The sequence below is a fragment of the Lagopus leucura genome, unplaced genomic scaffold (assembly GCF_019238085.1).
Source record: "Lagopus leucura isolate 7727_CA_CO unplaced genomic scaffold, USGS_WTPT01 Super-Scaffold_100058, whole genome shotgun sequence".
NCBI classification, from domain to species: Eukaryota; Metazoa; Chordata; class Aves; order Galliformes; family Phasianidae; genus Lagopus; species Lagopus leucura.
In genome coordinates, this window is record NW_024962304.1 from 432,877 (window position 1) to 458,576 (window position 25,700).

General features: G+C 40.4%; 1 protein-coding gene and 1 long non-coding RNA gene across 3 annotated transcripts in view; both read left to right on the forward strand.

Annotated features, from left to right (window-relative positions):
- The first annotated feature begins 7,167 nt into the window (after window positions 1-7,167).
- Window positions 7,168-14,740, forward strand: LOC122188322. Of its 2 annotated transcripts, none has more exons than XR_006181550.1 (3): window positions 7,168-7,285; window positions 10,290-10,630; window positions 14,307-14,740. It is a non-coding gene; the product is annotated as an uncharacterized LOC122188322 (long non-coding RNA). The 2 variants fall into 2 exon arrangements; XR_006181551.1 differs by lacking the exon at window positions 7,168-7,285 and adding an exon at window positions 7,413-7,718.
- Window positions 14,741-24,608: 9,868 nt separating this feature from the next.
- The window catches only part of CNTNAP2 (contactin associated protein 2), a 663,767-nt gene continuing 662,675 nt past the window's right edge, over window positions 24,609-25,700 (forward strand). Inside the window, exon 1 of the mRNA XM_042886519.1 lies at window positions 24,609-24,914. Within this exon, the coding sequence (XP_042742453.1) occupies window positions 24,821-24,914 (94 nt within the window). The 5' untranslated portion in view covers window positions 24,609-24,820. The remainder of the gene's footprint in view (window positions 24,915-25,700) is intronic.

Below are 25,700 nucleotides of genomic sequence, written 5' to 3' on the forward strand. Positions count from 1 at the left end.
ACCCGAGCCATTCTGTGATTCTATGGTTCTGTGAAAAACCTTGTGGATTACTCTGTATAATTATAGATGTTCATTTGACCCCCAACCAACAAGAAAGGTCAAGTGCCTTGCATAAGCAGAACTGTATGCATTTACAGTATTGCTACCTTAATACTATGTCTTACATGCCACCTGGTGGACAATTTTTCTATTTTATTATCTTATAATACTCCTGGGAAATAATTGAAATGATTGCTCAGACCTGGGAGAAATGTCTCTGATTTTCTTTTTTTGGACTACATACATGAGTTCTCTCTTGTTTTAATAGCCTTAGAGAAAAAAGGTGCTATAAAGGGTTGAGAGTGTGTCAGATATTTTGATTCAGATACTGCCACAGTATCTTTGATGTAGTGATGAGTTTCCTACGTAACTATAGCTGTATATGCCCACTTAATAAGTGCCAATGTTTATCCTGTCAGAACAGCTCTCATTACTACTGTGTGCAGAAATAGTGACAAACAAAGGGAGAATTTAATTTGAAAATCTGTACATTTCATTAGCAGCATATCTTTATCACCTTTTCAAAAAAACTTCTTAATAAATAAAGATTTTGGTTTTTTTTCTTTTTTCTAAGAGTAAAACTAATTGTGAGTCACATGCTATGATTGTTGAGATCCAGTGACAGTATTGTTATTGAAAGCCTGCCCCATCTCCAAGAACTAACCAAAGTGAGCAGTGCTACTTGAAGGTGGGCACTATGCATTACACATAGGACTGGGTAAAAATAGTCTGTTATCACTTTAACACTACTAAAGAAGAAAATGCTTTCCAGCAGTCTTGCGTTCAGAGTACTCTGGGCTACAAAACAGTGGCAAGCAAAAGGAATGTCTGTGTTTTTAATATGCTGTCATGGTTTTATGATTTTTGGTCATCAGTATTCCACACCATAACATCATGTAATGCATTGGGGGTGGGGTTTGATATCTGCCGAATGTTCGTCCGTCGGAGAAGAACTACATTTCCCCAGGAGACTTTGCGGTCAGCAAGGGGATATAACTCCAAGCAAGGTCACCTGATTTTTTTTCTTCGCCTGCTCTTCGCTGTCTGTGCTTCGCTATCTGTGCTTCGCCGCCTGCGCTTCGCCATCTGCACTTCGCCGTCTGTACTTCAGTCACTCAACTGGACTGCACTTCTCACCCCAGCATTGTGGTGAGGTCTATACAATTCAAACAGACTCTCTCTCTCTCTCTCTCTCTCATTGTATTTTACTAATACTATACTTAGTAAAATCATTTGTTCCACCTCAGATCAGTGCTGTTGTTTTCAAGTATTTTGGGGTCCCCTGCTTCCCCTTTCCCAGAGGCGTGGATCCGCAGATCCCTCCGCCCTGCTGGTCACGGAACTGGGCCGGACCAGCCCATAAACCGTTGACATATGCACAGTAAAAAGAACAGTAACATTTGAGTCTTCTTTTACTTGTATTATCAAAGAGAAAATTGACTGAGAGCAGTAGAATGTCACTAGGAATAAGCAAAATCAACATTTCACCAGAATTTACCAAAATCTGGTTTTATATGTATTTTTATTCACTTTTTTTCCTGATTTGTGTCAATAAATACTTACGTAATTACGAATGGCTAGAGCAGAATTAAGTGTGTTATAGAAGTCATCATTAGTGATCCACTCAGTTGAACTTTGCTTTTGTCAAATAAAGCAAATTTGAAGATAATGGTCATGTTTAATTTTGATATTATAATTTAGGACCAAAATAGGAAGCTTTTAATGTTCTCAGTCATTATGTACAGAGACTTGTTCACCCCTGTTCACAGATAGATAGCACGTCATTGTCTGATGAGATCTGTTGTTAGGCTATGAAAATAGATGCACTGGAAATGTTCACTGGTGTCTGAAGGATGCAATCTTTCTGGCAATTTTTTCACTTTCATTTAGGGAATCAGTAGGTCAAAATATAAGAATTTAGCACATTTTATGGTGGGATTCTAGAAATCATGAGTGTTAAAATTTGACAGATCTGTGAATCTATTCTGATTTTTATTCCACTCAACAAATATTTCTACTACACACCATTTTTTTTAGGATTTTTACATCATTCAAGCCATTTCCTTCTGTCTGTTGTGTCTCAGGAAGTGAGTAAGGTTTTTTTCAGTGCAAGTGAGAGACAGATCCATAGATTTCCTTCGTAGATTTTTGTCCAGCTCATCTGCCTTTTTGAGCACACTGTGCAATTATATTAAGAGTTTAGAGCTCAAAGACTGCTTGCTGACAGACTGGGATAGCAAACTGACTATTAGTGACTTTAGGCTCTGGATCAAATAAGTCAAGTTTAAAGTTCACAGTCTTAAGGAAAGGTCATCTCAAAATGTTATGATACATTTTACTCCCTCCAGTGTGGCTCTAAATCCCTTCACTAGAAGCCAGCATGTGAACTTGTCATGTCTTATCCTTCCAACCCTTGATATCTGCCTTTGCTCAGATAAATAAATCAGATATTTTGCCTCTGTCCAAGTAAAAAAAAAGTGACGTCTTACCTGAAGGTTTTTCAAGATAAGGGCAACAGAAGCTTCTTCTATTGTAGACTATGAATCAAAACCTCCAGTTTCAGTAAGCCAGTTGTAGAGTCTTAGAATGGCTTAGGTTGAGAGGAACAAAAATGATTGTGTATTCTAACCCTGTAGCCATGGGCAGTGTTGTCAACCTCTGGATCAGACTGCCCCTGTTCAACCTAGCCTCCATAGATGCGGCATCTACAATATCTCTATGCAACCTGTTCTAGCACCTTACTATCCTTTGAGCAAGAAATTTCTTCCTAGTACCTAATGTAAATTTCCTCTCTTTTCGTTTAAAGCTGTTTCCTTTTGTCCTATTTCTATCAGATCATGTCAGTCAGTCCTTCTCCTGCTTGTAAGCTCCCTTCAAGCACTGGAATGCTGCAATAAGGTCTCCCCAGAGCCTCCTTCAAGATAAACAAGCCTGACTTCTTCAACCTTTTTTCATAAGAGAGGTGCTCCTGTTTCCTGAACATCTTCATGGCTTTCCTCTGAACCTGCTCCAACAGCTCTTCACCCTTCTTGTGCTGAGGGTCCCATGCTAGGACACATTACTCTAGATGGGTCCTCTCAGAGGCAGAGTAGAGAAAAATAATCATCTCCCTCTCCTTGCTGACTACCCCTCCTTTGAGGTAGCCCAGGATTATGCTGGCCTTCCAGGCTGCAAGTGCATACTCAAGTCCAGACTTTCATCCTTTGGTACCCCCAAGTTCTTCTCCATAGTGCTGTTGTCATGCGCTCTTCTCCCAGTCTGTCCTAATTCCCTTAAGCCAAATGCAACACCTTGCACTTGGCTTTGTTAAACTTCATTAGATTCTTGTGTGCCCACTTTTCAAGTATGTCCAGATCCCTCTGTATGGTGTCCCTCCCTTTTATTGTCAAATAAAACAGCTTAGTGTACTCAGTAAACTTGCTGAGGATTCATTCAATCTCATTATCTAAGTCGTTGACACAAATGTTGAATAGTACCATTACCAAGATGGATGCCAGGAGGACACCAACCATCACTGGCCTCCACCTGGACCTAGAGCCACTGACACCAACCCTCTGCCTATGACCATCCAGCCAATTCTTTATCCACCTAACAGTCCAGCCTTGAGATCAGTATCTCTCCAATTTAGAGATAAGGATGTGGTGTGGGACCATATTGAAGGCCTTGCAGAAGTCCAGGTAGATGACATCAGTTGCCCTTCCTTTGTTTACAAGTGCCATCACTGCAACAAAAAAGACCATCAGACTGGTGAGCCACAATCTGCCCTTGGTGAAGCTGTGCTGGCTGTACTGGATCACCTCCAGATCTCACATGTGCCTTAACATCACTTCCAGGAGGACCCACTCTGTGATCTTCCTAAGCACAGACATGAGGCTTACTGGTTTGTAATTCCCTGAGTCTTCCTTTTTCCATTTCTTGAATATGAGAGAGATGTTTTACTTTTTCCAATCACTGAGGACTTCACCTGACAGCTACAACTTTTCAAATATGATGGAGAGTGTCTTGACAATTGTATCAGCAAGTTCCTTCAGAAACCTGGGATGCCTGTCAGCTAGCTCCATAGACTTGTACACATTCATCATAGAATTGTAGAATGGTCTGAGTAGAAAAGGACGCCAAGGATCATCTAATGCTCCTGTCGTGGGCAAGGTCACCAACCAGCAGACCAGGCTGCCCTGAGCCACATCCAGCCTGGCCTTGAATGCCTCCAGGGATGGGGCATCCACAGCCTCCTTGGGCAACCTGTTCCAGTGCATCACCACCCTCTGAGTGAAAAACTTCCTCCTAATATCCAACCTAAACCTCCCCTGCCTCAGTTTAAAACTGTTCCCCCTTGTCCTATCACTATCCCCCCATAAATAGCCATTCCCCCTCCTGTTTATACGCTCCCTTCAAGTACGGGAAGGCCACCCTTCCTGTTTTCCCTGGAGCCTTGTCTTCTCCAAGCTAAACAAGCCCAGTTTCCTCAAACTTTCTTTGTCAGAGAGATGCTCTAGCCCTCTGATCAACTTAGTGGCTGTACTCTGGACCTGTTCTAAGAGCTTCATTTCTTTCCTGTGCTGGGGGCATCAGGTCTGGATGCAGCACTGCAGATGGGGCCTCACAAGAGCAGTGTAGAGGGAGAAGAGCCAAGCAGAGGGGGACATTCAATCCCATGAGATAGTCTTGGATTTGATCAGCTCTTATACTAGGAGGGATTTTGCTCCCTGGACCCCCACTTAGAAGTTCAGGGTCACAGGAGGCATGAGAAGCCTGGCTGGAAGTGAAGACGGAGTCAAAGAACTCACTAAGTGCCTCAGCCTTCTCCACATGTGGGGAGATCAGTTTTTCCTTTTTATTTATCAGAGGGGGTTCTTTAAACATTTCAGGAACATAAAATAAATCCAAATGTTTTCTTTCGCAATTACTGATTTATCAAGAGTCAACATCTTTCTTTTTTGCATTCTCCTAGTGATGAGTATATAGACAGTATACAGTAATCAGATATGAAACTTTCTTAAAAAGTAGCTGTTCCTCTACCTTGTTTTTACTCTTTAGGAAGAGTACTTGGCTACCAGAGTCAGAATAGAGAGTGAATCTTTTTTTTTTTTTTTTTTTTTTTTTCCCCCTAAAAAACTGTGTTTAATAAAATATATTATACTGTAGAATTATGAGTGTCTCACTCCAATTTATAGGAGGAAGATGAGGTTCTTTTAATATCTGTATACCCGGTGTGAGATTAAGAAACAACGGTTCAAATGTTGGTCCAACCAGTTTATTACAAATCCTAATCAGGGAGATGGGGAAGGGAAGGAGGGCGATAGAAAAGACAGGAAAGAAGCAAGAGTTGTGTAAAGCGGGGATGGTCATCACCAGGATCCAGCAGCGTCCCGTTGCACAGCGTTTGAGGTCCGAGGCAGAAGCAGCGCGGGGGGAGCAGCAGCAGCGTGGCGGCGTTGGGCAGCAAGCAGGCAGCAGGAGGCGGTCATGGAGCCAATGCGGGAGGAAGCAGCAGCGCTCAGGCAGCAGCCCAGGAGAGTCTGTCAGCATGCGGGAATTCCGTAGTGAGGAATGTGATGGCAGACATCTTTTCTACTACTTCAGCATGCAGGCATCACTTCGTAAGGAATCTGTTGTCAGAAACCTATCCTCATGGTTTTCGATTCCTCTTTTATCCTCTTCCTCCTGCCTACGTGATATCCTTGGGCGCTTGAGCAAGAGACGTGTGAGTACCCCCTGAGATGGCCTCATCCTGAGATAAATCCACACAAAAGAGCACTTCACAGCCATTTAGCTGCAGCTCATCTCTCCTTGCCCCTGGCCTTGTCCATCTGTGTCCCCCAGACAAAGGATTTCACAACCCTTGCCCAGGACTTGTCCATCAAAGTTCTCAACCTTTCACAACCTTTGCCCAGGACTTGCCTGGACTTGAACAAGTCCGTCTGTGCCCCCAGCAAGCTTTGAGACCCTGATGTTAACAGAATAATATCTTACAGTGAGTTAAAGCCAGTGATAAACAGACTGATTTTTTATCTGGGACTGTATGACACAGAAGCCCTTCCAGAAGGCAGAACTTGTTCCTATATACATTTCTTATTCAGTAATCAAGACTCATGCTCAGGTGTAACTAACTAAGTAAGGAATTTGTGTGGTTTTGAGATAAACTGGGAAGAAGAGTTAGTCGGTAGTCAGTACTGTTTTCCTCAGTGCTATCAGAAAATAGTGAGATATTGGGAAAATATTATGAACCCTGAAGGATAATAAATGCAGTCTAGCTCACCATGAAGCTAGTGAGAGATTTGGTCATTGAGAATAAAAGAAAAGCACACAGATTCAAATGCTCCATCCTTTATGTAGTGAAGTGAGAAATAATGATTTTATTTTGGTATTTTATTTGGTGTAACAAAAAATGCAAATCAAGAACCTCTCACAGCCTTAAACTAGTTTGGAAATGCCATGAGAAGTACTAGCACATATCTGTAAGATTTTAATTGTTATTCTCCTCTTGCACAGGGTGGAGAGTTAGGAGTGATCGAGTGCATGTATCCAGTCACCAGAAATGAAAGTATTACTGTGCATCTGTCCTGTCACACTCAATGGATTTCATAGAATCATGACATGGCCCAGGTTGAAAAGGGCCTCAAGGATCATCTAGTTTCAGCTCCCCTGCTACAAGCAGGGTCATCCGCCTGACTGCTCAGAGCCAAATCCAGCCTGGCCTTGAATACATCCAGGGCATCCACAACCTCCTTGGGCAACTTGTTCCAGTGGTTTCAAGGGAGGTGAATGTTTTTCTGTCTCCTGAGTTACATCTCCTGTTGTTTCTGCATTAGAATTGGATAATATTTTTTCATTTCATGGTCTCTGCTGTCATAGTTCTTTTTGGCAGTCTTTCTATTTTATTTGGGGGGGATCTCTTATAGTTTGCATCATTTATCCATTAGACGGACCTTCCTTAGCAATGCAAGCTCCGTATATAGATGCATAAATGTATATTTTATCATACACATTGCAAGAATATCCCGCACGAGATTGATCAAACCAGAGAACAAGCAATGCCATGCCCAAGGAAGAGCCTGAAGAGACATCAGGAAGGTCCGTCATTCCTCCCCCCCTCCCCCGCTCCCTCTGTGCTCTTTGTTTAGCGAAGGCTTTAAAGAAAATCACCATATCAATACGACAAGAAGAGCACTGAGGCATCTTGGATACAGCAGGATGGCCGCTGGCTGACACCAGATAACACACCAATTAACAAATGTAAACCTTGGTAAGATTGTGAACCTGGAGTACCCAGCCAATGGGGAAACAGGGGAGGGGGATAAGCAAAGGGGGAAACAAGGTACAAAAAGCTGTCATTGTGTCCTTAAGGGTACTTCTGTTTGCGGGACGCCCGCCATTGCAAAGGCGAATCAAACCTGCTTTTATCAGATACTGTCCTGACAAAATTACTTGGATATTTCCAACAATTTGGGGGCTCGTCCGGGATTATTATCGCCTCTCTGGGTGTCCCCCAACTGCCCTGCACAGGATAGGTGCACCCCGCTGATTGCAGCGGTCCTGTCTGGGTGGTGGGGTGACTCCTTGGGACGGCCGATAAAAAACCGAGAGTGTTACATAAAGGACGGGCTCTGTGAAAGCCAAGGGGCAGGCAGGCACGGGTGTTGACCCATGCAGACCGGTAACTTCGTGCACGGACCAAGGTAAGGGAATTTAATTCTTGCCTTGGTGGTCAGTGGAGACTCGGGTGAGTCTCGGGAGGGAGCTGTTGGTGTGCGGAACCCTGTGCACTTTACGAAGTGCCAGCAGTGCACCCCTATTAATCCGAGAATTGGAGCGAGGTACCCTTAGATAACTTCCCTCCCTTCAATTTCTAAAGCAATGTAAGCGGCAGTGATATCTCCAGAGAAGGAGAGTGGCTGCGCTGCTGATCCCATGCAGGGTCCTGGAAAGAGAATGCACTCTCGATTACTGAGGGAATTGGAGCAACGTGAATGGGACCTGGAGAGTTTTTCCTTTCTCTAACACTAACCTTACTAATACTTCACTTTGTCCACTTAGGGAAGGTCAAAGGGAAATAGGAGAGGAGTTAGGAGTTTCAAGAAGGAAATAAATTCCTTAATTGAGGATCCTGTAAGCGTAGCAGAACAAATAGATCAATTTCTAGGGCCTAATTTCTACTTACGGATGAAAATGATGTTTATCATTGATATGTTGTTTATTGGAGAAGGAGGAGGTGGGCAGCTACACAAGTGTAGGAAGGGAATACAGAAGGAAGGTTGGGCTCTGGAGGGAGGCAGAGAAAGGAAGGATCCTGAGGATAAATCGTACTGATTATTGTCACTGTCTTTGTGATTGTTAAGTGGTTATGTGAAAGCATCACTTGGCTGTTATGGAACAAAGGGTGTCTAAAATGATACCGACAAGAGCCCCAGGGTTGTATTTTGGCTCACTGGAGAAACATTGCTGGTGATCCAGGGGAAATATTGAATAAGAAATCTGGAACATTAATGGAGTAACGGGATCAGTTTTAATAATTGAGTGCTCTAGTCATGAGACCAAGTGCTGAGTGTTTGTGGAAGTTGAAGTTCTTCATCTTTTGATTTGTGGAGTTTGAAGGGAGTAGGAGAAACTGTCTTGATGGTATGTGGAAGTTAATGTTAGTGGTACATGGAAACGTAATTGAGGGTACAAATAGTGGAACTGCAGAAAAAAACCAAACAAAAACAAACAAACGACCGGCAAAAAGGTTAAGGAAAAGAGTGAGTTTGGGCCGGCACGAGAACACATCCCCTGCACCACCCTCTCCCCCCTCCGCGGCTTGTAAGAGCAACTCGGACTGGAAAGAAAGAGCTGGGGGCCGGAGCCTCCCGCTGTAACTGTAAAGGGTGCATTGCTTGTGAATGGGGATGGGACGGGACATCGAAAGTGAGAATAGCCGTCATCTGCCTCAGGAAACCCGATATCCCAGTGTAAGCACTGGAAACCTGGGGAGGGGGGTGAAACTGAAATATAATGTTAGTAATGTCTGTGATTATGAAAGTCTGGAGAGTGGAAAAAGGTTTGGGAAAAAAAACACAGGCTGAGGAAAGCAAAGTTGAGCAAGGTGTAATAGGGATATCCTTACTGAGAAGAGTGGTGAGGGATCTGGAACAATTGATTGTGAAACAGAGATTGAAGGGAAGTAAGAAAATTGGGAAGAACAATAGCAGCTGTTTCTATTACTGCACTAGAACAGGGCCTGAGGACCCAAAGATTCCCTCAGGGAGGAGGCAAGGGGAAGACTGGAAGGGCTCAGGGAGAGTTCCACCCCCACTGGACCAAAAGCAGCTTGGGAAGCAGGGTAAAGAGGTTTATTTTCTGATACAGGTGCCTCTTACTCTGTGCTACATCAAGAACTATTACCCGTAGATGATTTTTGTAATAGTTGTAGGAGCTACTAGCAAGAGAAGTTTACTTTTTGGGGACCAATTAAATACAGGCTAGGAGAACAAGTAGGAATATATAAGCTCTTGTACATGCCAGGTTCTCCAAAACTCTTACTCGAGCATAGCATGTTAGAACAGTCGAATGCAGAGATAAAATTCAGTAGAGAAAATTAGAGCTAAATGTCAAGCAAGACCAATTAACTGAAAATTGTAAGTCTGGCTTTAACACAAACTGGGAAAAGCAAATGTTGTACGCCCAGAAGTTACATAAATCCTAAATAAGGTGTACACAGGATTGCAGGCATCAGAAATGCCTGGCACAGCCAAAAGTGCAGCCCAGTAGAAGTTAAGTTATAGATGGGAGTCAGCCCAGCCAGGGTAAATCAATACCCTTTGAGGATACGAGATTGTAAGAGGAATAAAAAAAACTTTTTGGATTACTAATTGGATAGAAATCCAAATACAACACCCCAATCTTGCCAGTGAAAAATTAGATGTCAAGAGCTATAATTTAATACAAGGTTTGAGGTCAATTAATACAAGTGTTGAAGATATACAACCCATGGTGGTAAAACCACACACTTTATTAACCAAGTTCAGGAATGAGTAGATGGCATTTACCCATTCTGGATTTGAAGTACACATCTTTCTGCCTGGTTTTGCCAAAGAAAGTCCAAAATTACTTGCCTTTGAATAGGAAAACCCTAATACAGGGAGAGAGAAAAATAAATGAATAAATAAAAATTCAGTTAACCTGCACAGTGTTACCCAGGGTTGTGAGAACAGCCCAATGATTTTTGAGAACCAGTCACCTCATGAGCCTGACTTGGGTTTCTCTGTCCCAAGGTGGAACTTTGCTGCAGTATGTGGATGCCACAGTAACAAAGGAAGACTGTGTACAATGGACTGTGAGCTTGCTGAATTTCTTGATTTAAATGGCTATCAAGTTTCTCAACAGAAAGCACAACTGATCAAAGAGAAGGAAGCAACTTGCTGAACACCAGTGCAGAGCTACCTCCAAGCCAGCAGTGTGCGACTGCACGGAGACTATCTGTGCTGGTTGGTCAGACCCACGGGAGGAATCGTTGGACGACGCTGAGGAGTCCTGGATTCATTGATGGAAGCAGTTTCAGGTTTGTGAGACAAGGAACTGTAAGGCAGGACATGCAGCAACTGCTACTGACAAGGTAAATGACACAAAACCATTACCTGTGGGGACTTCCACTCAGAAGGCTGAAATAATTGCCTTGACAAGAACCTTAAATATATGGACAGATGCTAAATGTGCTTTTGGTGTGGTACCCACTCATGGTGCCATCTGGAAAGAGCAAAGGTTGCTTACACACAAGGAAAACAAATTCAGCATGATGTAAATCTACCAAAGAACATCATGGCTGTTATACATTGTAAAGGACATCAGAAGAGTGACACTGTGCAGGAAACTGGGATATGATGGTGGATCAGGTGGCAAAACAGGCAGCTGAAGGAAAAGAAATTGGAGAACGGCTTTAATTCCAGGTGGTAAACTTCAAAAATCTGAACCTTACTCAGAACCTATAAGGCATTCTAGAGAGGATAGGAATCTAATTAATGATTTAGAAGGGAAGAGAGCAAGCTGACAGGTGGGTGCATATCCAGATGGACACATTGTTGTGCCCTTTAGTATTATATAGAATTTGGTTCTAAGGGAACATAAAATATATGGGGAGGTACAGCACCAGAAAGTAACTGTACAATTCTAGTACCAGGAACAGGCACAAGTGGGGCTTGTTGGGAAAGGGAACCTTCCAGGGCAACAATGGCAAATTAATTTTTTTCAGAACTGCCAGGTAAAAGGAGGGTTTTAGGTTATGCTAGTTCTAACCAATACTCTTTCATGTTGGCCAGAAGCATTCCCTTGCAGGACTAATAAAGCCAAAGAAATAACCAAGGTATTGTTGCAGGAAATTACTCCAAGGTTTGGGTGTCTTGCTATAATACCTTTCAACCAGGGAACCCATTTTATTGCAGAGACTGTCCAACAAGGCAGGAAGCACTGGGAATAGATTGGCAATTGCATACAGCACACAGACCACAGGCGAGTGGTCAGGTGAAAAAGATGAACTATCTAATTAAATCACAGGGTGTAAAACTAGGTCAGGAAGCTGAACTATCCTGGCCACAGTTGTTGCCTTTGGCCTTCCTTAGGACCAGAACGAAACCTAGAGCCAAAAGAGGAGTTAAGTCCTTTCAAAATACCGTACAAAAGGCCTTATGTTGTACAAACGGGGATCTCTACCCAGGTCCAAGTATGTGATAAGTCTACAGGAATAGCTTTGGGAAACAAAGAAACTGGTTCTAGGAACTAGAAACCAAGGCCTTGATGGTTTGATACATAATATTTTACCAGGAGATTATATGTATATACTGGAACTCATTCAGATTCACCCCTGGAACCAAGCTGGATAGGTCTGCTCCAGGTGCTGCTAACAACAGTAAAAATTAAAAGAACAAACATTGTGGATACATCATACTAGAGTTAAGAACATCCCTCGAACACAGTGGGAACTGAAGCCAGCTGGACCCTTAAAATTGTGAATCCAAAGACAGTAATATAGGCTCTTGCAATTGTTAGAAATGTTAATTTGATAAGTGCAGCATTAGATGTAAATGATTACGTATCTCTTGTGAAAAACATCATTGCAAAGTATACTAATATCAGTAATTGTTTGTTATCTGGGAAAGCTAAGGATTTAAACCTTTCACTTCTTGTTGTCCCTGATGATTTTAAGGTGAGAAATCGAATTGCTGCAGGGTTTGAGTCACTGTCCTGGTGGGTGATGATCAACGAGAATGTAGACCATATTAACTATACCTATTATAATCAATGAATATTTACAAATTATACAAAGAGTGCAATAAAGGGAATTGCAGAAAAATTAGATGCCACAAGTAGAATGGCCTGGGAAAATAGGATCTCCTAAGATATGACTCAAGCTTAAAAAAAAAAAAAGTGTATGTGTAATGCAGGGTACCCATTTTTGCATCTACACCCCAATAACACAGCTCTGGATGACATAAGTCTTACCACCCTTGCCAGTGAACTGGCAGAAAAATCAGGAATAGATACTTCTCTCACTAGATATTTCCAACAAACTCACACTTGGAGGTAAAATTGGCTAATTTGCTAATTATGATTAATATGTGTTGCAGATAAGACAATAATAGGCAACAGCTACTACAAGGAGTGACAGAGTAAAAGAAGATGAAAAGAAAATATAGAAAATGAAGAAAAAGAGCAAACAGGCAGATATGCAGACACAGCAAAGCAAAGAGGTTCACCACTCCTCGATCCAGAAATGCCTGGATGTCAGGTGCCATTCGTTCTTTGGTAGTGGTGAGTTATCCAAGGCTGTGGTGGTCAGTTGATGACTAAGAGGACAGTACATACTTACTTGTAGTCCAGAGTGATCAAGCCTGCTGTTTCAGAGTGACAGCTTTTGGCTTTGTGAATCTCAGTAGGAACTCTTTTATTCCTGTCTTCCAGGCCTTACAAATTTAAATTAACAGAGATAAGAGGAAGTAGGGAGATGCTAGCTTATATCTTTCTTGCCTTCACAGGATAAAATGGTTTCTTCTCCCAGCCTTCTGTAGAAAACTGGAATCACTTACTCCTAGGCCAAGTCTTCAGCCAGAAAACTTTGCCTCCCATTTGAAGGCAAACAATTCCAAAGAAAAGCTTTCAAATGTAAAACTGTCCATGAAGTGTTGATTGCCTTATGTTCATTTGAGACATTCCTTACCAGTCTCAGAGAGCATTCATGGAAAAAAAATTAAATTGCTCTGATTTGAAAGAGTCAGTACAACAGAAATAGGATGACTTTAGGATATCGTTAAGAAAGCAAAACGCTATATATCTTGCTCTTCAACAGTCACTCAAAGATCCAGTATGTCTTGTTCTTTTATATTTTACTTTGAGATTGATGATCTCTAAAATAAGTGGAGAAGCTGGAAGATTCCACAGGGAAACATAAGCATATAGCTTAGTGTAGTATAAGTTCCAGATTTCTGAAAGGAATTGTGGAGACAAAGGAATTTCCCTTTATTTCAGTTTCAGAAGGAAAATAGTAAAGTTAAACTTATCTCACAAAGTTACATCAGAGCTCTCAGAATCTCAACAAGATTTTTCTTAAAAAGACAGTGTTTTGTTTAATTAACTAATTAATTTGTTTAGATTAATTTGTTTAAAGCTATTTGTTATTAAATTTTGATAATTTGCAAGCTGTTAGCACAATGAAAAAAATCTTCAAGTGCAGTTAAATGCTTTCTTTTCCATGAAGCATTTGCATTAATTTGAAGGGAAGCACCATACTTCAGTGGTTTTATATTGCAGTTATTGTGAGTAGACTTCAAAAGTAATGCCACGTCTTTTATAAGAGGAAAAAAAGAGAGAAACAGAATAAAAAAATTAAACAAAAAAACCAAAACAATGCAATTGCCTCCTACTTTTATTTTATGATCTGCAAAACTGTATATTGCTTACGTGTGCTGCTAAATCCAATCTTCTCCTTGATTTGATTCATGAACACGTTATTTCTTTTTGTTACTTTTTTATTGTTCTAATTGTTGTGGTTTCTTGTTAACAGCAAAAGTTTCAGCTTGCTGTTAGTTAGTGAATTTCAAATCCATACTATGCTTGCAAGAAAAAGGATCTTAAAATATCTTGTACAGCAGTTCCACAGTTCCCAATGTATTATTCTTCTGCCTGCAGTGAGTGAACCAGCTCTGCCTGCATGTATTGTCATGAAATTGATGCACTGTGGGGAACAGCAGAATCTCTGTTCTGTGTCAGGTTTCATCACACCCATGTTTATCTTTCCACAGCTTTCCACTTCAAGACACTTGAAGCTCTTCTCATAGTTAACGGAGAAGAAATACACCCTTTCGTGGTGCTTCACTTGTCTGATCGTGGGTGAATGGATGAACTACATGAACTTAGTGACTATTTCCAGTGTTAATGATTTGACTCTATTTTGGCGTAACATGAACCTTACCACAAGTGACATTGACAGTGCTGACCAGTGCTTTGTCAACTGTAAAGAGAGGATTATGTGACAAGTTCAAAGTTAGATGTCCATATTCAGATGGAGCCTTACCTGATTTGTTAGGGAGAAAGATGCAATTGTTTTGTTTTACCAGACATTTTTGCTGTAACTTATAGACTGCTGGCTGAGCAGCAAGGTTGATGTTACAGCAAAGTTTGAAATGAAGTCATTGTTAACTGAAGCTGAAAACTAATAAATAAGAGATAAACTTTTTTTATCTGTGAATAATATATTTTTTTCAATCTGAGTTGTCAAACCAACCCTACGATTGTGTCTATAAAAGCCATAGGTGCTTATTCACATGCATCATCTGACCTGCTATCATTTCAAATAGCTGGTTTGTGAGGAGTGTGGCTGCCCTGGAACTAACAACATCTTTTATATCCATGCATACCATCCTTGCATGGGTAAATATTTGTCCTGAAAGCTTCTAAGTAGGCAGTACACATGCTGGCAGAGAAGTTACCATGTGGACTGTGAGCACCTAGAAAGCAGGTTATGTTGTATGTTTTATTTACAGCCTCTCTAGAGGAGGCTTTTCAGAATTGTATCTCACATACTAGAATTCTTGTATGGAGTGGTCTTCCCTAGAGGTAGAAGTGGTGAATAAAGAATGTTCTTTCAGTCTTTCATTTGCATCTAATAATCTCCCACATTTTCAGGCATGTATGTGGGTAGAACAATGAAGGCTTACTTTATCATGAAGTTGGAAACAGAGTAGGACTCAGTGCTTTTGTCACAGCATGACTTAGAATTAGACTACATTCTTTCTGTTTCTCAAGGAGATAGCATACTTTTCTTACATACTTCTCTTTACATTTTTTTACTTTACTTCTTCTCTACATTTACCAGAAAGATTTAAGGTCTTTTAAAAGTGATAATAAAATAGCATGCTCTTTTTAATTTTGCATAGAAGCAAGTGAATAGAGCCATATGGACTACAACATATTTCAAGATGTTTGACGGAGGTACTGAACATCTGACACCATTCAAAAGTGATAGGTGATGATATTAAATACCTCTCTGCAGGCAACACTGTTCTAAGAAGTGCAGGAAGTTTTATGAGATTACAATGCATCACTTTTGAATGATGTAAAAAAGAAAAGAGTGTACAGTCCGTAGGTTATGAGTATTTTTCATACTAGTTTAATCTATTTCACCTATAGAACTATGATGTTTTATATGTTGCTATACTCTGCTAATATCTTCCCAGAGATATTATCAGACTGACTACAGCGGTACTACTCTGCACAAAGAATAAGTCAGTCAACCCTTTTACAGCATGTAACTATAACAGCATAGCATTTATATCAGTACAACAATAAAATATATTGTGGGTCTTCAGAGCACCATGCCAGAAAGTTTTCACCCTCTTCAGTTCACCAAAAGCTTACTGTCTACTTTTCAGTTTTAGGTAGTAGGAGTGCGAGTGGCTCTAATGAAAACCTCCAACTGGTGAATGGAAACATTCTTCCAGGCACCTGATACAGGAGCAACATTGTGAGCCTCAGGCACTGCTCAGAAACTGTCCAGAGCCCACTCAATTGCATTGCCTGCATATTTATGGTAAGTGACTTCCAGAAGTTATCAAAAAGCTCATCTAAGACTTTCACTTTTAAAAACCTTACCAGGCTTCTAAGTCTTTAAATAGTTGATATTCCTAAAGCCTGTTTATATTTGCCAGAACTCAGAGTCTTAGCAGAAACAGGACAAAACATGAAATACAAGAGATGAATAGAAAGTTATCTGACAGGTCAATACACAGACAGGAAAAAAAAACAAACAAACAACTGTATTGCTCTTTTAAGTGTAACCATATTCAAGTAGTATGCAGACATATAATCAACAAATATACAGATGCTATAATTATATAAGAAATATACAAGAGGGTTTAGCTAAGCAGGTTATTAAACCAAAATGAATAGATAGAGAGCTTACCTTTATTCTGGGCTTTCCAGAAAACTCAAAATAAGCAATCTCCAGAAGAGATCCTTCCTTACTGGTAGTCAGCTCTTTAATGGGTTTAAGAGAGGTGTAGCCAGGCTCCACCCCTTCCAGCAAGCAGCACAGGTGGATTGCCTTCACCTGTGCTCCCAGGGCTGACTCACTGCTCGCCTCAGGTGATCAATCAGAGGTTCAGGCCATGATTCAGCAGTTCCCATACAGCAGAAGACTCACTCATGTCTGACATCTACAGTGATTTGTACTAGGTGCATTGTAGGTGCTTAATAAAAGGCATTCCTGGAGTCATAATGTAAAATTACTGGATCTTCAGATCTAACTGTAACACAAAGTACCTAACCACAATCAATTTTATGAAAGAATTTATAGCGTGGCTCAAGAGGACTCCGGATGTTCCTAATATTATAAGACAGAGTAAATTGTAGTACACTGAAGTTCTTTTATTGTCATGTGTCTATACACTGTATGTGATAGGATATGAAGATAACTATGGTTTATTAATGTGGTAATTGGGATTGAATGATGCAGGCAGTATAACAGGGAAGCAAATATATATTTGCTCAGAATGCTTCAGTGCTTCAGTAACTTTAGTAAATTACCATGCTAACCTCATACAATCTGTTAAATATGTCTTGAGTAGATAATGAGGCTGTATCCTCAGTGCCACAATTTACTTAATGTAAAACTCTAGTTTACAGCTACAGGTTGGGAATTATTTCTATAATCTCTACCAAACAAGTTCCCAAAATATGGACCAGAGTTCACTGTCAATTTAAAGACAGCAAGATTTTTGGAATATGCTGGGTTTTTTTCCTTGTATCCAGCTCATAATTAGAATTAAAGTATAGCTAAAAATTACATCAGTGCTTTCTTAATATTATTTTACCGTGGAATTATTTACTGCATTCACTAAATTGTGCCTATCTTGCAAAAGTCACCTGGCATCTCTTTATCCAGTCACAAATGATAGTATAAGAAGAGCTGATAGTCTTTTCTCCAGGATTTATCTTGCAGCCTATGTATTACTAAAAGAATAGGATTTCTTTTTTCTTCCCACATACTGCAGGAGGAAGTGCTCCAGATGTATTTAAATTTCTCCCTTAAAGATTACTAGAAGTATTTCCAACATAACTGTACTAGTTTTTTTTCTGTTACTCTAATTCAGTGTCTATATAATATACATATATATTTTTTTTATTTAATGTATTTTCCTCTGCATCCATGAAATGCTTCCAGAAAATGTACTAAACTGAGCAAAAGACTATTTCAGTGCATAATTTTAAGTGTATATTTTAAATGTATGTTTTAGTTAAATTTCTCTAGTAAACTTCATTGGATGGTCTAATACTTCAACTCACTGCATGTCTAATGTTGATCTTGGAAAATGATTAACATCTTCAGTGTTATTTTATACACTTAGGAAATGCATGCTCCCTATCTCTCTGTGGAGACAGGACTTCCTCAGATGTTATATATCTATAAGGGATAAAACCCCACTGTCATCTGATTTCATAACAAAACTCTCTTTGGTTTCAGTAGGACACTTTTTTGGTCCAATGTACACAAGATCCAAATAGGATGTAGAGAATATAATTTAATGTATATGTCATTTAGCAGAAATCTAAATGATGTATGAAATTATGAAGTCAAGTTGAAATATTATTGCTGTTGATAGTAGCAGTATATAACATTACTAAAAAAGAAAGCAGCTAGATAATCCACAAAAGCAAGAAAGAAATTGATAAAAAGGGAACTTTAAATATAAATGAGTTATAACTCTGCTCTTTGTTCCAGAAAGGAAAAGAAATAGATTTTTCCAGCCGTCAGTTTTTCAATAACTTAATCTGTGTTATGAAAATTATCTAAATATACTTCAGTATAATATTTTCTGATGAATTTGCTGAAATGCTCCAAGAACCACTGCATTCAGATGGTTATTACTGACTCCATTCTGTACTTCTTACTCAAAGAAAATTGTAGGCCGCATGTGTTATGTATGTAACATACGTGATCTGACTGAGCTTCCCATTAGGCTGATTATGTGAATTCTGCCAAATAATTTCCTCAAACAATCAGTTTGTAAAAAAATGTATGCCCATGGAAGAACAGAATAACAAAATAGTCTGCATATTACAGTCAATTTCTAGAAAGTGATTCTCAAATATTATTTCCATTTTTCAGTAATAGACTTGTAAGGTAGAAAGAATGCAAAATTATTTTCCAATATGAAAACCATAAAAAAAATTTAGCAAATAGTGCTTAAATATGAGGATGGAAACATTTGATTCAGTCTTCTAAGACAAACTCAAAAGAAAAATAAGAAAAAGAAGATTAGAGTATAGATGAATACCATAACTTGGAGAAGACAATGATTTTGTATTGTTCAGGTGTATTTGTAAATAGATTCATCTGTTTCTTCAAAGACTCTTACACTGGAAATGACCTCAAAATAAGAGTGGTAATTAGTATAAAAGAGCTGAATTTCTGTTAGGTAACCACCACATCTTTTTACTTGTTTTGATCATAATGCAGAATATGAATGGAATCGGATAGGATAGTTTAATTGGAAGAGTCCTTAAAAGGTCATCTTATCCAACTGCCTGTCCTTTTCAAGGCTACCAAAAGTTAAAGAATGTTATTGAAAACATTGTCTAAACGTCTCTTGAACACTGATAGGCATGTGCCAACAACAACTTCTCCTCTGATAATCATCAAAATAAATTGTTCTTGATATCCAGTCTTAACATCCCCTTGTGCAGCTTATTGTCATTCCCGCTCATCCTACCATCAATTACCAGGGAGAAGAGATCATTGGCTTCTTCAGCACTTCCCCAGCTCAGGAAATCGTTGAGTCAGAATTTAGTTGTTTGCTTGTTTATTTTTCTGTATTTTAACTTTTATAAAATGCAAATTCTGTTGTGTAGGACTGAGATATACTGTATGACTTTTTCACTCTGCAATATAGATTGATACTCATCAATATATTCCAAAATAAATTTATAAAGGTAGTTGTTGTCTTGAGCAAATGTTTAGACTACAGAAAATGTGGAATGAATCTGAAAACTTTTGTGCAAGACATATTTTGTCATTTCCATTTCTTTAATTTGCTTCTTCGTTTTAATTCAACTACACCAATGAAACAATGATGGACAATTAAAATATATGCATTGCAAATCATAATGCCATATTTTTAGCTTCATGAACCTGGAAGAAGCAAAAAGCTAATTTCTGCTAATGCATCCTCATCTTCATTTGCAGATATATTAGGGAGGTTAAGAAAATTCCAAGCTTCTAGAAAACAAATATTGTTTTTAGGTCTTAGGAAATTCTCACAGTTGATTGCAGTATTCATATGCCCTCCTTCTCCCTCAGAGGAGTCCCAGTACACAAATCCATGTTATTATTAATAAACCCATGTGGTCCCTCAGTGATAGAGCTGCCTATTTTATAGTTTTTAATTCAATAAATATTATAATTAAGTCTTGTTTGGTCATAATTTGAAAAACATTACATTTATCTTTCCTGTATGAAGACCTCATATCTGCCATCCTTGAGACTTAAACAAAAATTCCACTATGGATAATTTTTAGAGCTCTGACATGCAAGTGATCATTGGCAACTTAAAATATAAAATGGCAAAAATAAAAGCATATTAAAATGATAATTTTTAGGAATAAATAAGCATGGCTGTTCCAAAATGAATTCAAAAGTTTCAGATTCAGTTTGGTTTACTTTCTTCTGTGGTCCCAGCTGATCACTTTATTGAATGTCATTTGATCCCCCTGAGTCTGAAATTCTTAATTATATTTTCAAGTTTTCTGACATTGTGTTTTTCTTCTTGACATTCACATACTATAAATTTAGCCCCTTAGCAGGATTAATTCCATTTAGCAGACAATTCCTGACAGCCCTAGTAAATTCAGAACGATCGATTCATTCATCAGTATGTGTGTGTAATTTCCATTAAGCTTAATAAAATTTGAGTACAGATGTAGTAACTGTAAAAACTTTTAAAACTTCAGTGCCTTCCTGTTCGCCAGGAAGTGTTCAACTGTAGACTGGGATGTCTCTTGTGTGTTTGATCTAAAAAAAAAAGAAGGATTAATTTTTTGATGAAATAGCTTTGCTGAAGTCCCTCCTTCAGCAGGCCTTTTGTGTCTGTACCAGTCTTTGAGGACACTTCTATAACCTATGTTGTGCAGGGGGACAGAACATGTTCCTGTTCACAAAAATTGCAGGGAATTTGCCTGTTGCAGAACAGGTGTGCTGAATCTTGCCACTGCCCAGATCAACCTGGAGGGGAGGAGAGTCCCACAACTTGCTTAGAAATATTCTCACATTTACTTTTTGCAAATCGAAGGTTATGAGGAAGAATCACAGAATCACAGAATCACAGAATCACAGAATCACAGAACTGTAGGGGTTGGAAGGGACCTCCAGAGGTCATCGAGTCCAACCCCCCTGCCAAAGCAGGTTCCCTACACCAGGTCGCACAGGTAGGCATCCAGGCAGGTCTTGAACATCTCCGGAGAAGGAGACTCCACCACCTCCCTGGGCAGCCTGTTCCAGTGCTCCGTCACCCTCACTGTAAAGAAGTTCTTGCGCACATTTGTGCAGAACTTCCTGTGCTGCAGTTTCCAGCCGTTTCCCCTTGTCCTGTCTCCACTCACCACTGAAAAGAGTCCGGCCTCGCCATTCTGCCCCCCACACCTTAGATATTTATAGACCTGGATCAGGTCCCCTCTCAGTCTTCTTTTCTCAAGGCTGAACAGACCCAGTTCACTCAGCCTTTCTTCATAGCAGAGATACTCCAGGCCCCTCACCATCTTTGTGGCCCTCTGCTGGACTCTTTCCAAGAGATCCCTGTCTGTTTTGTACTGGGGAGCCCAGAACTGGACGCACTACTCCAGATGAGGCCTCACCAGGGCAGAGCAGAGGGGGAGGATCACCTCCCTCAACCTGCTGGCCACGCTCTTTTTAATGCACCCCAGGATGCCATTGGCCTTCTTGGCCACAAGGGCACACTGCTGGCTCATGGCCAACCTGTCGTCCACCAGGACACCCAGGTCCCTTTCTGCAGAGCTCCTCTCCAGCAGCTCATCCCCCAACCTGTACTGATGCATGCAAGAATAGTAGAGAGAAGTATCTAATATCTTCATATTTTCCCTAACAGAATTTGATAATGTTTTCGATTCAAAGGTTAATACATTCAACTTGGAATTCTTGAATTAGGGAGAGTGAGGAGAAAACTATAAATAAAATGTATATGTACACTGGTTAACATATTTTATAGCAGTAAAAAATGCCTGAGATATTTGTAATAATTTTTGTGTGACAGAGTCAAAGTTAATGATTTTGTAGACCCCAGCTCTGATTCCACTAAAAATAATTGCATGGAGCTTGTACAGCCCATTTCTGTTTCTACTGAATTTAAATATTTTATGCAGTTTTTAAGAACTGATCTTATTCTGAGGTGGAGAAAAATGCAATAATCTGTGCCATTTCTTCTACTTCAAGCCACAAGGAATCTTTGCACCATTTTTCAATCTTTGACTTTTCAATCAGTCTTTTTACCACTTCCAACTTACCACTCATCAATAGACCTGCTGAATCTTCCAGCTTTATGTTAATTCTCTTATCCTTTATAACATCTTTCAAAACTGTGTTCCTTGTTAGGAATAATTTGAGAGTGGTTTTGAAACACCAAATTAACAAATGCAGAAGTGTAAAGTGTGAACAATTCAAATCAAACCAATTTTTTGTCCAGTGGAAGACTTAATTGAATGGGTGACGAGCAAATATTAAAAAAAATAAAATAATAATTAAAAAATGTTTTTTTGTGCTTGACAGATGTACATGGAAATAATAAGTATAGTTTGCAAATTGATCAGATGCTTACTCAGTGAATTTCTTAGTCATTTACTCAGGTGAATAATAAAGGCCAGTGAACACCAAAAGTATTTCAGAACCTCAGGATAAAAGTGGTTTGATGTTTTTCATGTCAGAGACAGAAGTTTTTCTTGTTTTCCATGAATATATTGTCCATTTCTGATAGTAAACTACCTCTATGAACAGAAAATATAGATGTACAAATATGGGAATTTGTAAGATACAAGGAAGGAGGATAATAGAAGAGAGGTAAAAAGTAGTTGTAAAAAGAGGTAAGTTTGAGCTAGTTCAATGGCATTAGTTAATATTTCACTCTTAGTTCCTCAAAAACTTGCCTATCCTAATGATTTCTGAATGTCAGAAAGTGTCTTGACGTAAGGAATGGGAAAGAGAAGGTGAAGACTGAGGATGACAGAGAAAAGAGATAAATCTCTATGAGAATATTCGTTCTTTCAAAAACAGAGCTAAAGATAAGGACACTTAGCATTCATTTTGAGCTTTTTTCATTCCATACTTGTTGCAGATGTTGCCATTACTGCTCTGAAAGCATTTAAAATACAGGTGTGTTAAAACTCCATATTGATGTGGATAAGGGAAGGGAAGATCCAAGGAGAAAATGTTACAGCATTTGGGCAGGATTACAGGGACAGTTTCCCCCAGGATAGAAACTATGTCCTATGCCTTAAATCTCTAGTCCACAGCTCTCCTGAGATATCATGTATTATGCATAGATAATTATTCAAAGTGGCCTAAAAGGTAGGCAGCGTACTCCCTCTCAAAGACTATGGTTTTGAGTGTCCTAATATCCTGAAGCATTTCTGAAAATCTCATCTTTTCAACAGTTTTAACCATCTCATCATACTCATTAAATAACTGCAGGTACTTGTTAATAGTGTGTGTATTTTTAACCAAAATAATCTGTGTTTGCTTTGGGGCACCTGTAAGGAAATTATGGCTCTCAGCTTCTCAGCTTTCTCTATATAACACCAGATAAATAATTGTTTTCATGTTTCTCATTGATTGATTGTAATAATCCACTAATAGCTGCATGCCCTTATTATTCTACTGTATCTGGTGATAACTACTAGGTCAGTCTGTTTAAAGACAGTGGTGGGATGGATGTGGAGGGATGGAAAAGAGAAGTCAGTTTAGTAAAACGCCTAAACCATCAGGCTAGGATATGGCCACGTTGGCCCAGTTATGTCACGGTGAAAACCACAGTCATACTTTAATGTAGTGTGCTTCCTGGCTCGTTCTCAGAATGAGAATAAATTAAGAATGAACACATTTACATCAGAGGCTCTGCACCCCAACTCTCTGCAGTCAGGATGGTGCTCAGCCTCCAACACTAGGATTGCTCGGAGGACTCGCCTGCTCGCGCCTGCTTCGGATCCCCTAGGCTTGTGCTTAGGTAGTGCTTAGGGAGCTGCTACCACCTCAGTGCGCGAGGGAGCGGCAGCGAGGAAGGGAGCCGGAATCCGGTCGCGGCGGTGTCACCGCGCCCCGGGGCCGAGACGGGGGCCGCCCGTCTCTTTCAGCACTGCGGACAGCGTCACCGGAGCGCCGGCGGTTCCGGGCTTCCTGCTTTAAGGCACCGGCGGAAGACGGGGAGGAACCTGGAGGCCAGAGGGGCGCAGAGGAGGAGGGAGGAGCTGAAGGATGCAGAAAAAAAAGGGAGGGCAGCGCTAGGGAGAGGATTTTCCCTTCTGATCTGCTTTCGGGCTGGCGGGTGGAGGCTGCTGCGGCTGGTGGTTACGTTTCCTCCTGATAGAAGATGGTGAATATGTGAGGAGAGGCTTTTGGCCTGCTTCGCTGCTGCGGGAGTGCCTTTCCTTCCTCTCTCTTCCTCTCCCTTTCCCTGTTCCTGCATCTGTGTGTTTGGCTCCCCGGCTGCCTGTGCATGCACATCTTGTACATATATCTGAGCAGGGATCTTCTCTCGGCAGCACAGCTCTGCACAGGAAGAAGGGCTCGGCTGCAGCAGCAGCATCAACAGCAGCATCAGCAGCGCCAGCAGCACCACCAGCTCCATAATTCTCTCTCCTTTTCCTACCTCTCCATCTCCCTTTCCCTCCTTCCCCTTCCCCCTCCCGCTCCCCCCCCACCCCCCCATCTTCCCGCAGCTATTCAGAAATTCCATTTTCCCTTCTACGATATTCGTGGCTTCTCCCCCCACCCCCATCCCCTTGGTCGGAGAAGGCACACACACACACACAAACGCAGAAAAACAAGAGGAAGAAAAGTACTGCGACCTTCTCCCTCTGCTGCAAACAGTGAAAGCAAACGGAGACGGGATTTGGCTTCTACCTCAAGGTAAAGCCCTGCCTCTTTTACTTACTCACCACCTCCTCCAAGAAAGAGAAGCAAAGACAGGATCTAAAGTGGAGAAAAACAGGTATTCTACGTCTGGCATTTGGAGCACAGGGAGCCAGGAAGTGAAAGATGGTTGTGGTTGCCCGCACTGGCTGCAGGGCAGCTGTCTTCCTCTGGATTTTCAGCAGCATCAGTTGCAGAGCCAGGACTTCTCTGCCTGCTCGTAAGTACTCTTCTCTAAGAAGCATTCAAAATTTCAGCTTCACAATAAGGCAGGGGGGAATTCTCACAGTTCTGGGAGGTTGTTTACTTTGTCTCTGATGGCAAATCTTGTGTTTGATTTTCTGTGTATTTGCCTGTGTATGTGTACATCGTGGTCTGATACTGTTCTCAGTGGTCACATTAGATCTTCCTTACAGATGATATTAATGGTAGCTTGTGTGGAATGTTGGAAGACCTGCTCTTTGATACAGTCTTCATTCTGCAATGAAGTCGGAGGGGAAAAAGAATTGAATGCAATCTGTTCAAAGTTTGGGGCTGTTTTTGCTTGTTTGCTTTTGTTGTTGTTTGTTTTGTTTTGTTTGTTCATTTGTTTTCCCACCTTCCTCAGAAAGTATGCAATTTGTATTTGGAAGTACTTCATTTCCACAGTTTTGTGAGGGAAAAGAGGAGACGTGAGCAGTTTTCATAACTAGCATTTTATGAAGGGCCAGTGAGAGAGAATTTATCTTATTTGAAGAGGAAAGAATGATGTTAAGTGGAAGAGAAGGAGCTGAGCCTGGGCCACTTTTTCTGTGAATGCAGTTTTGCTTTCCACGATAATATGAGCAGAGATATTTTAGAAGAGAGAAGAAACTGCCCTCCTAGGGAGGCAGAAGTAGAAGAAAAATGTTGCAATGTTTGCTGAAATGCTGAACTTTAGACTGGCAGGATGCAAAACATATAAACAGGATCCAACTCTGCTATCGGTATGAAAAATATCAGTGGATCCTTTGATTTCAATGCATAT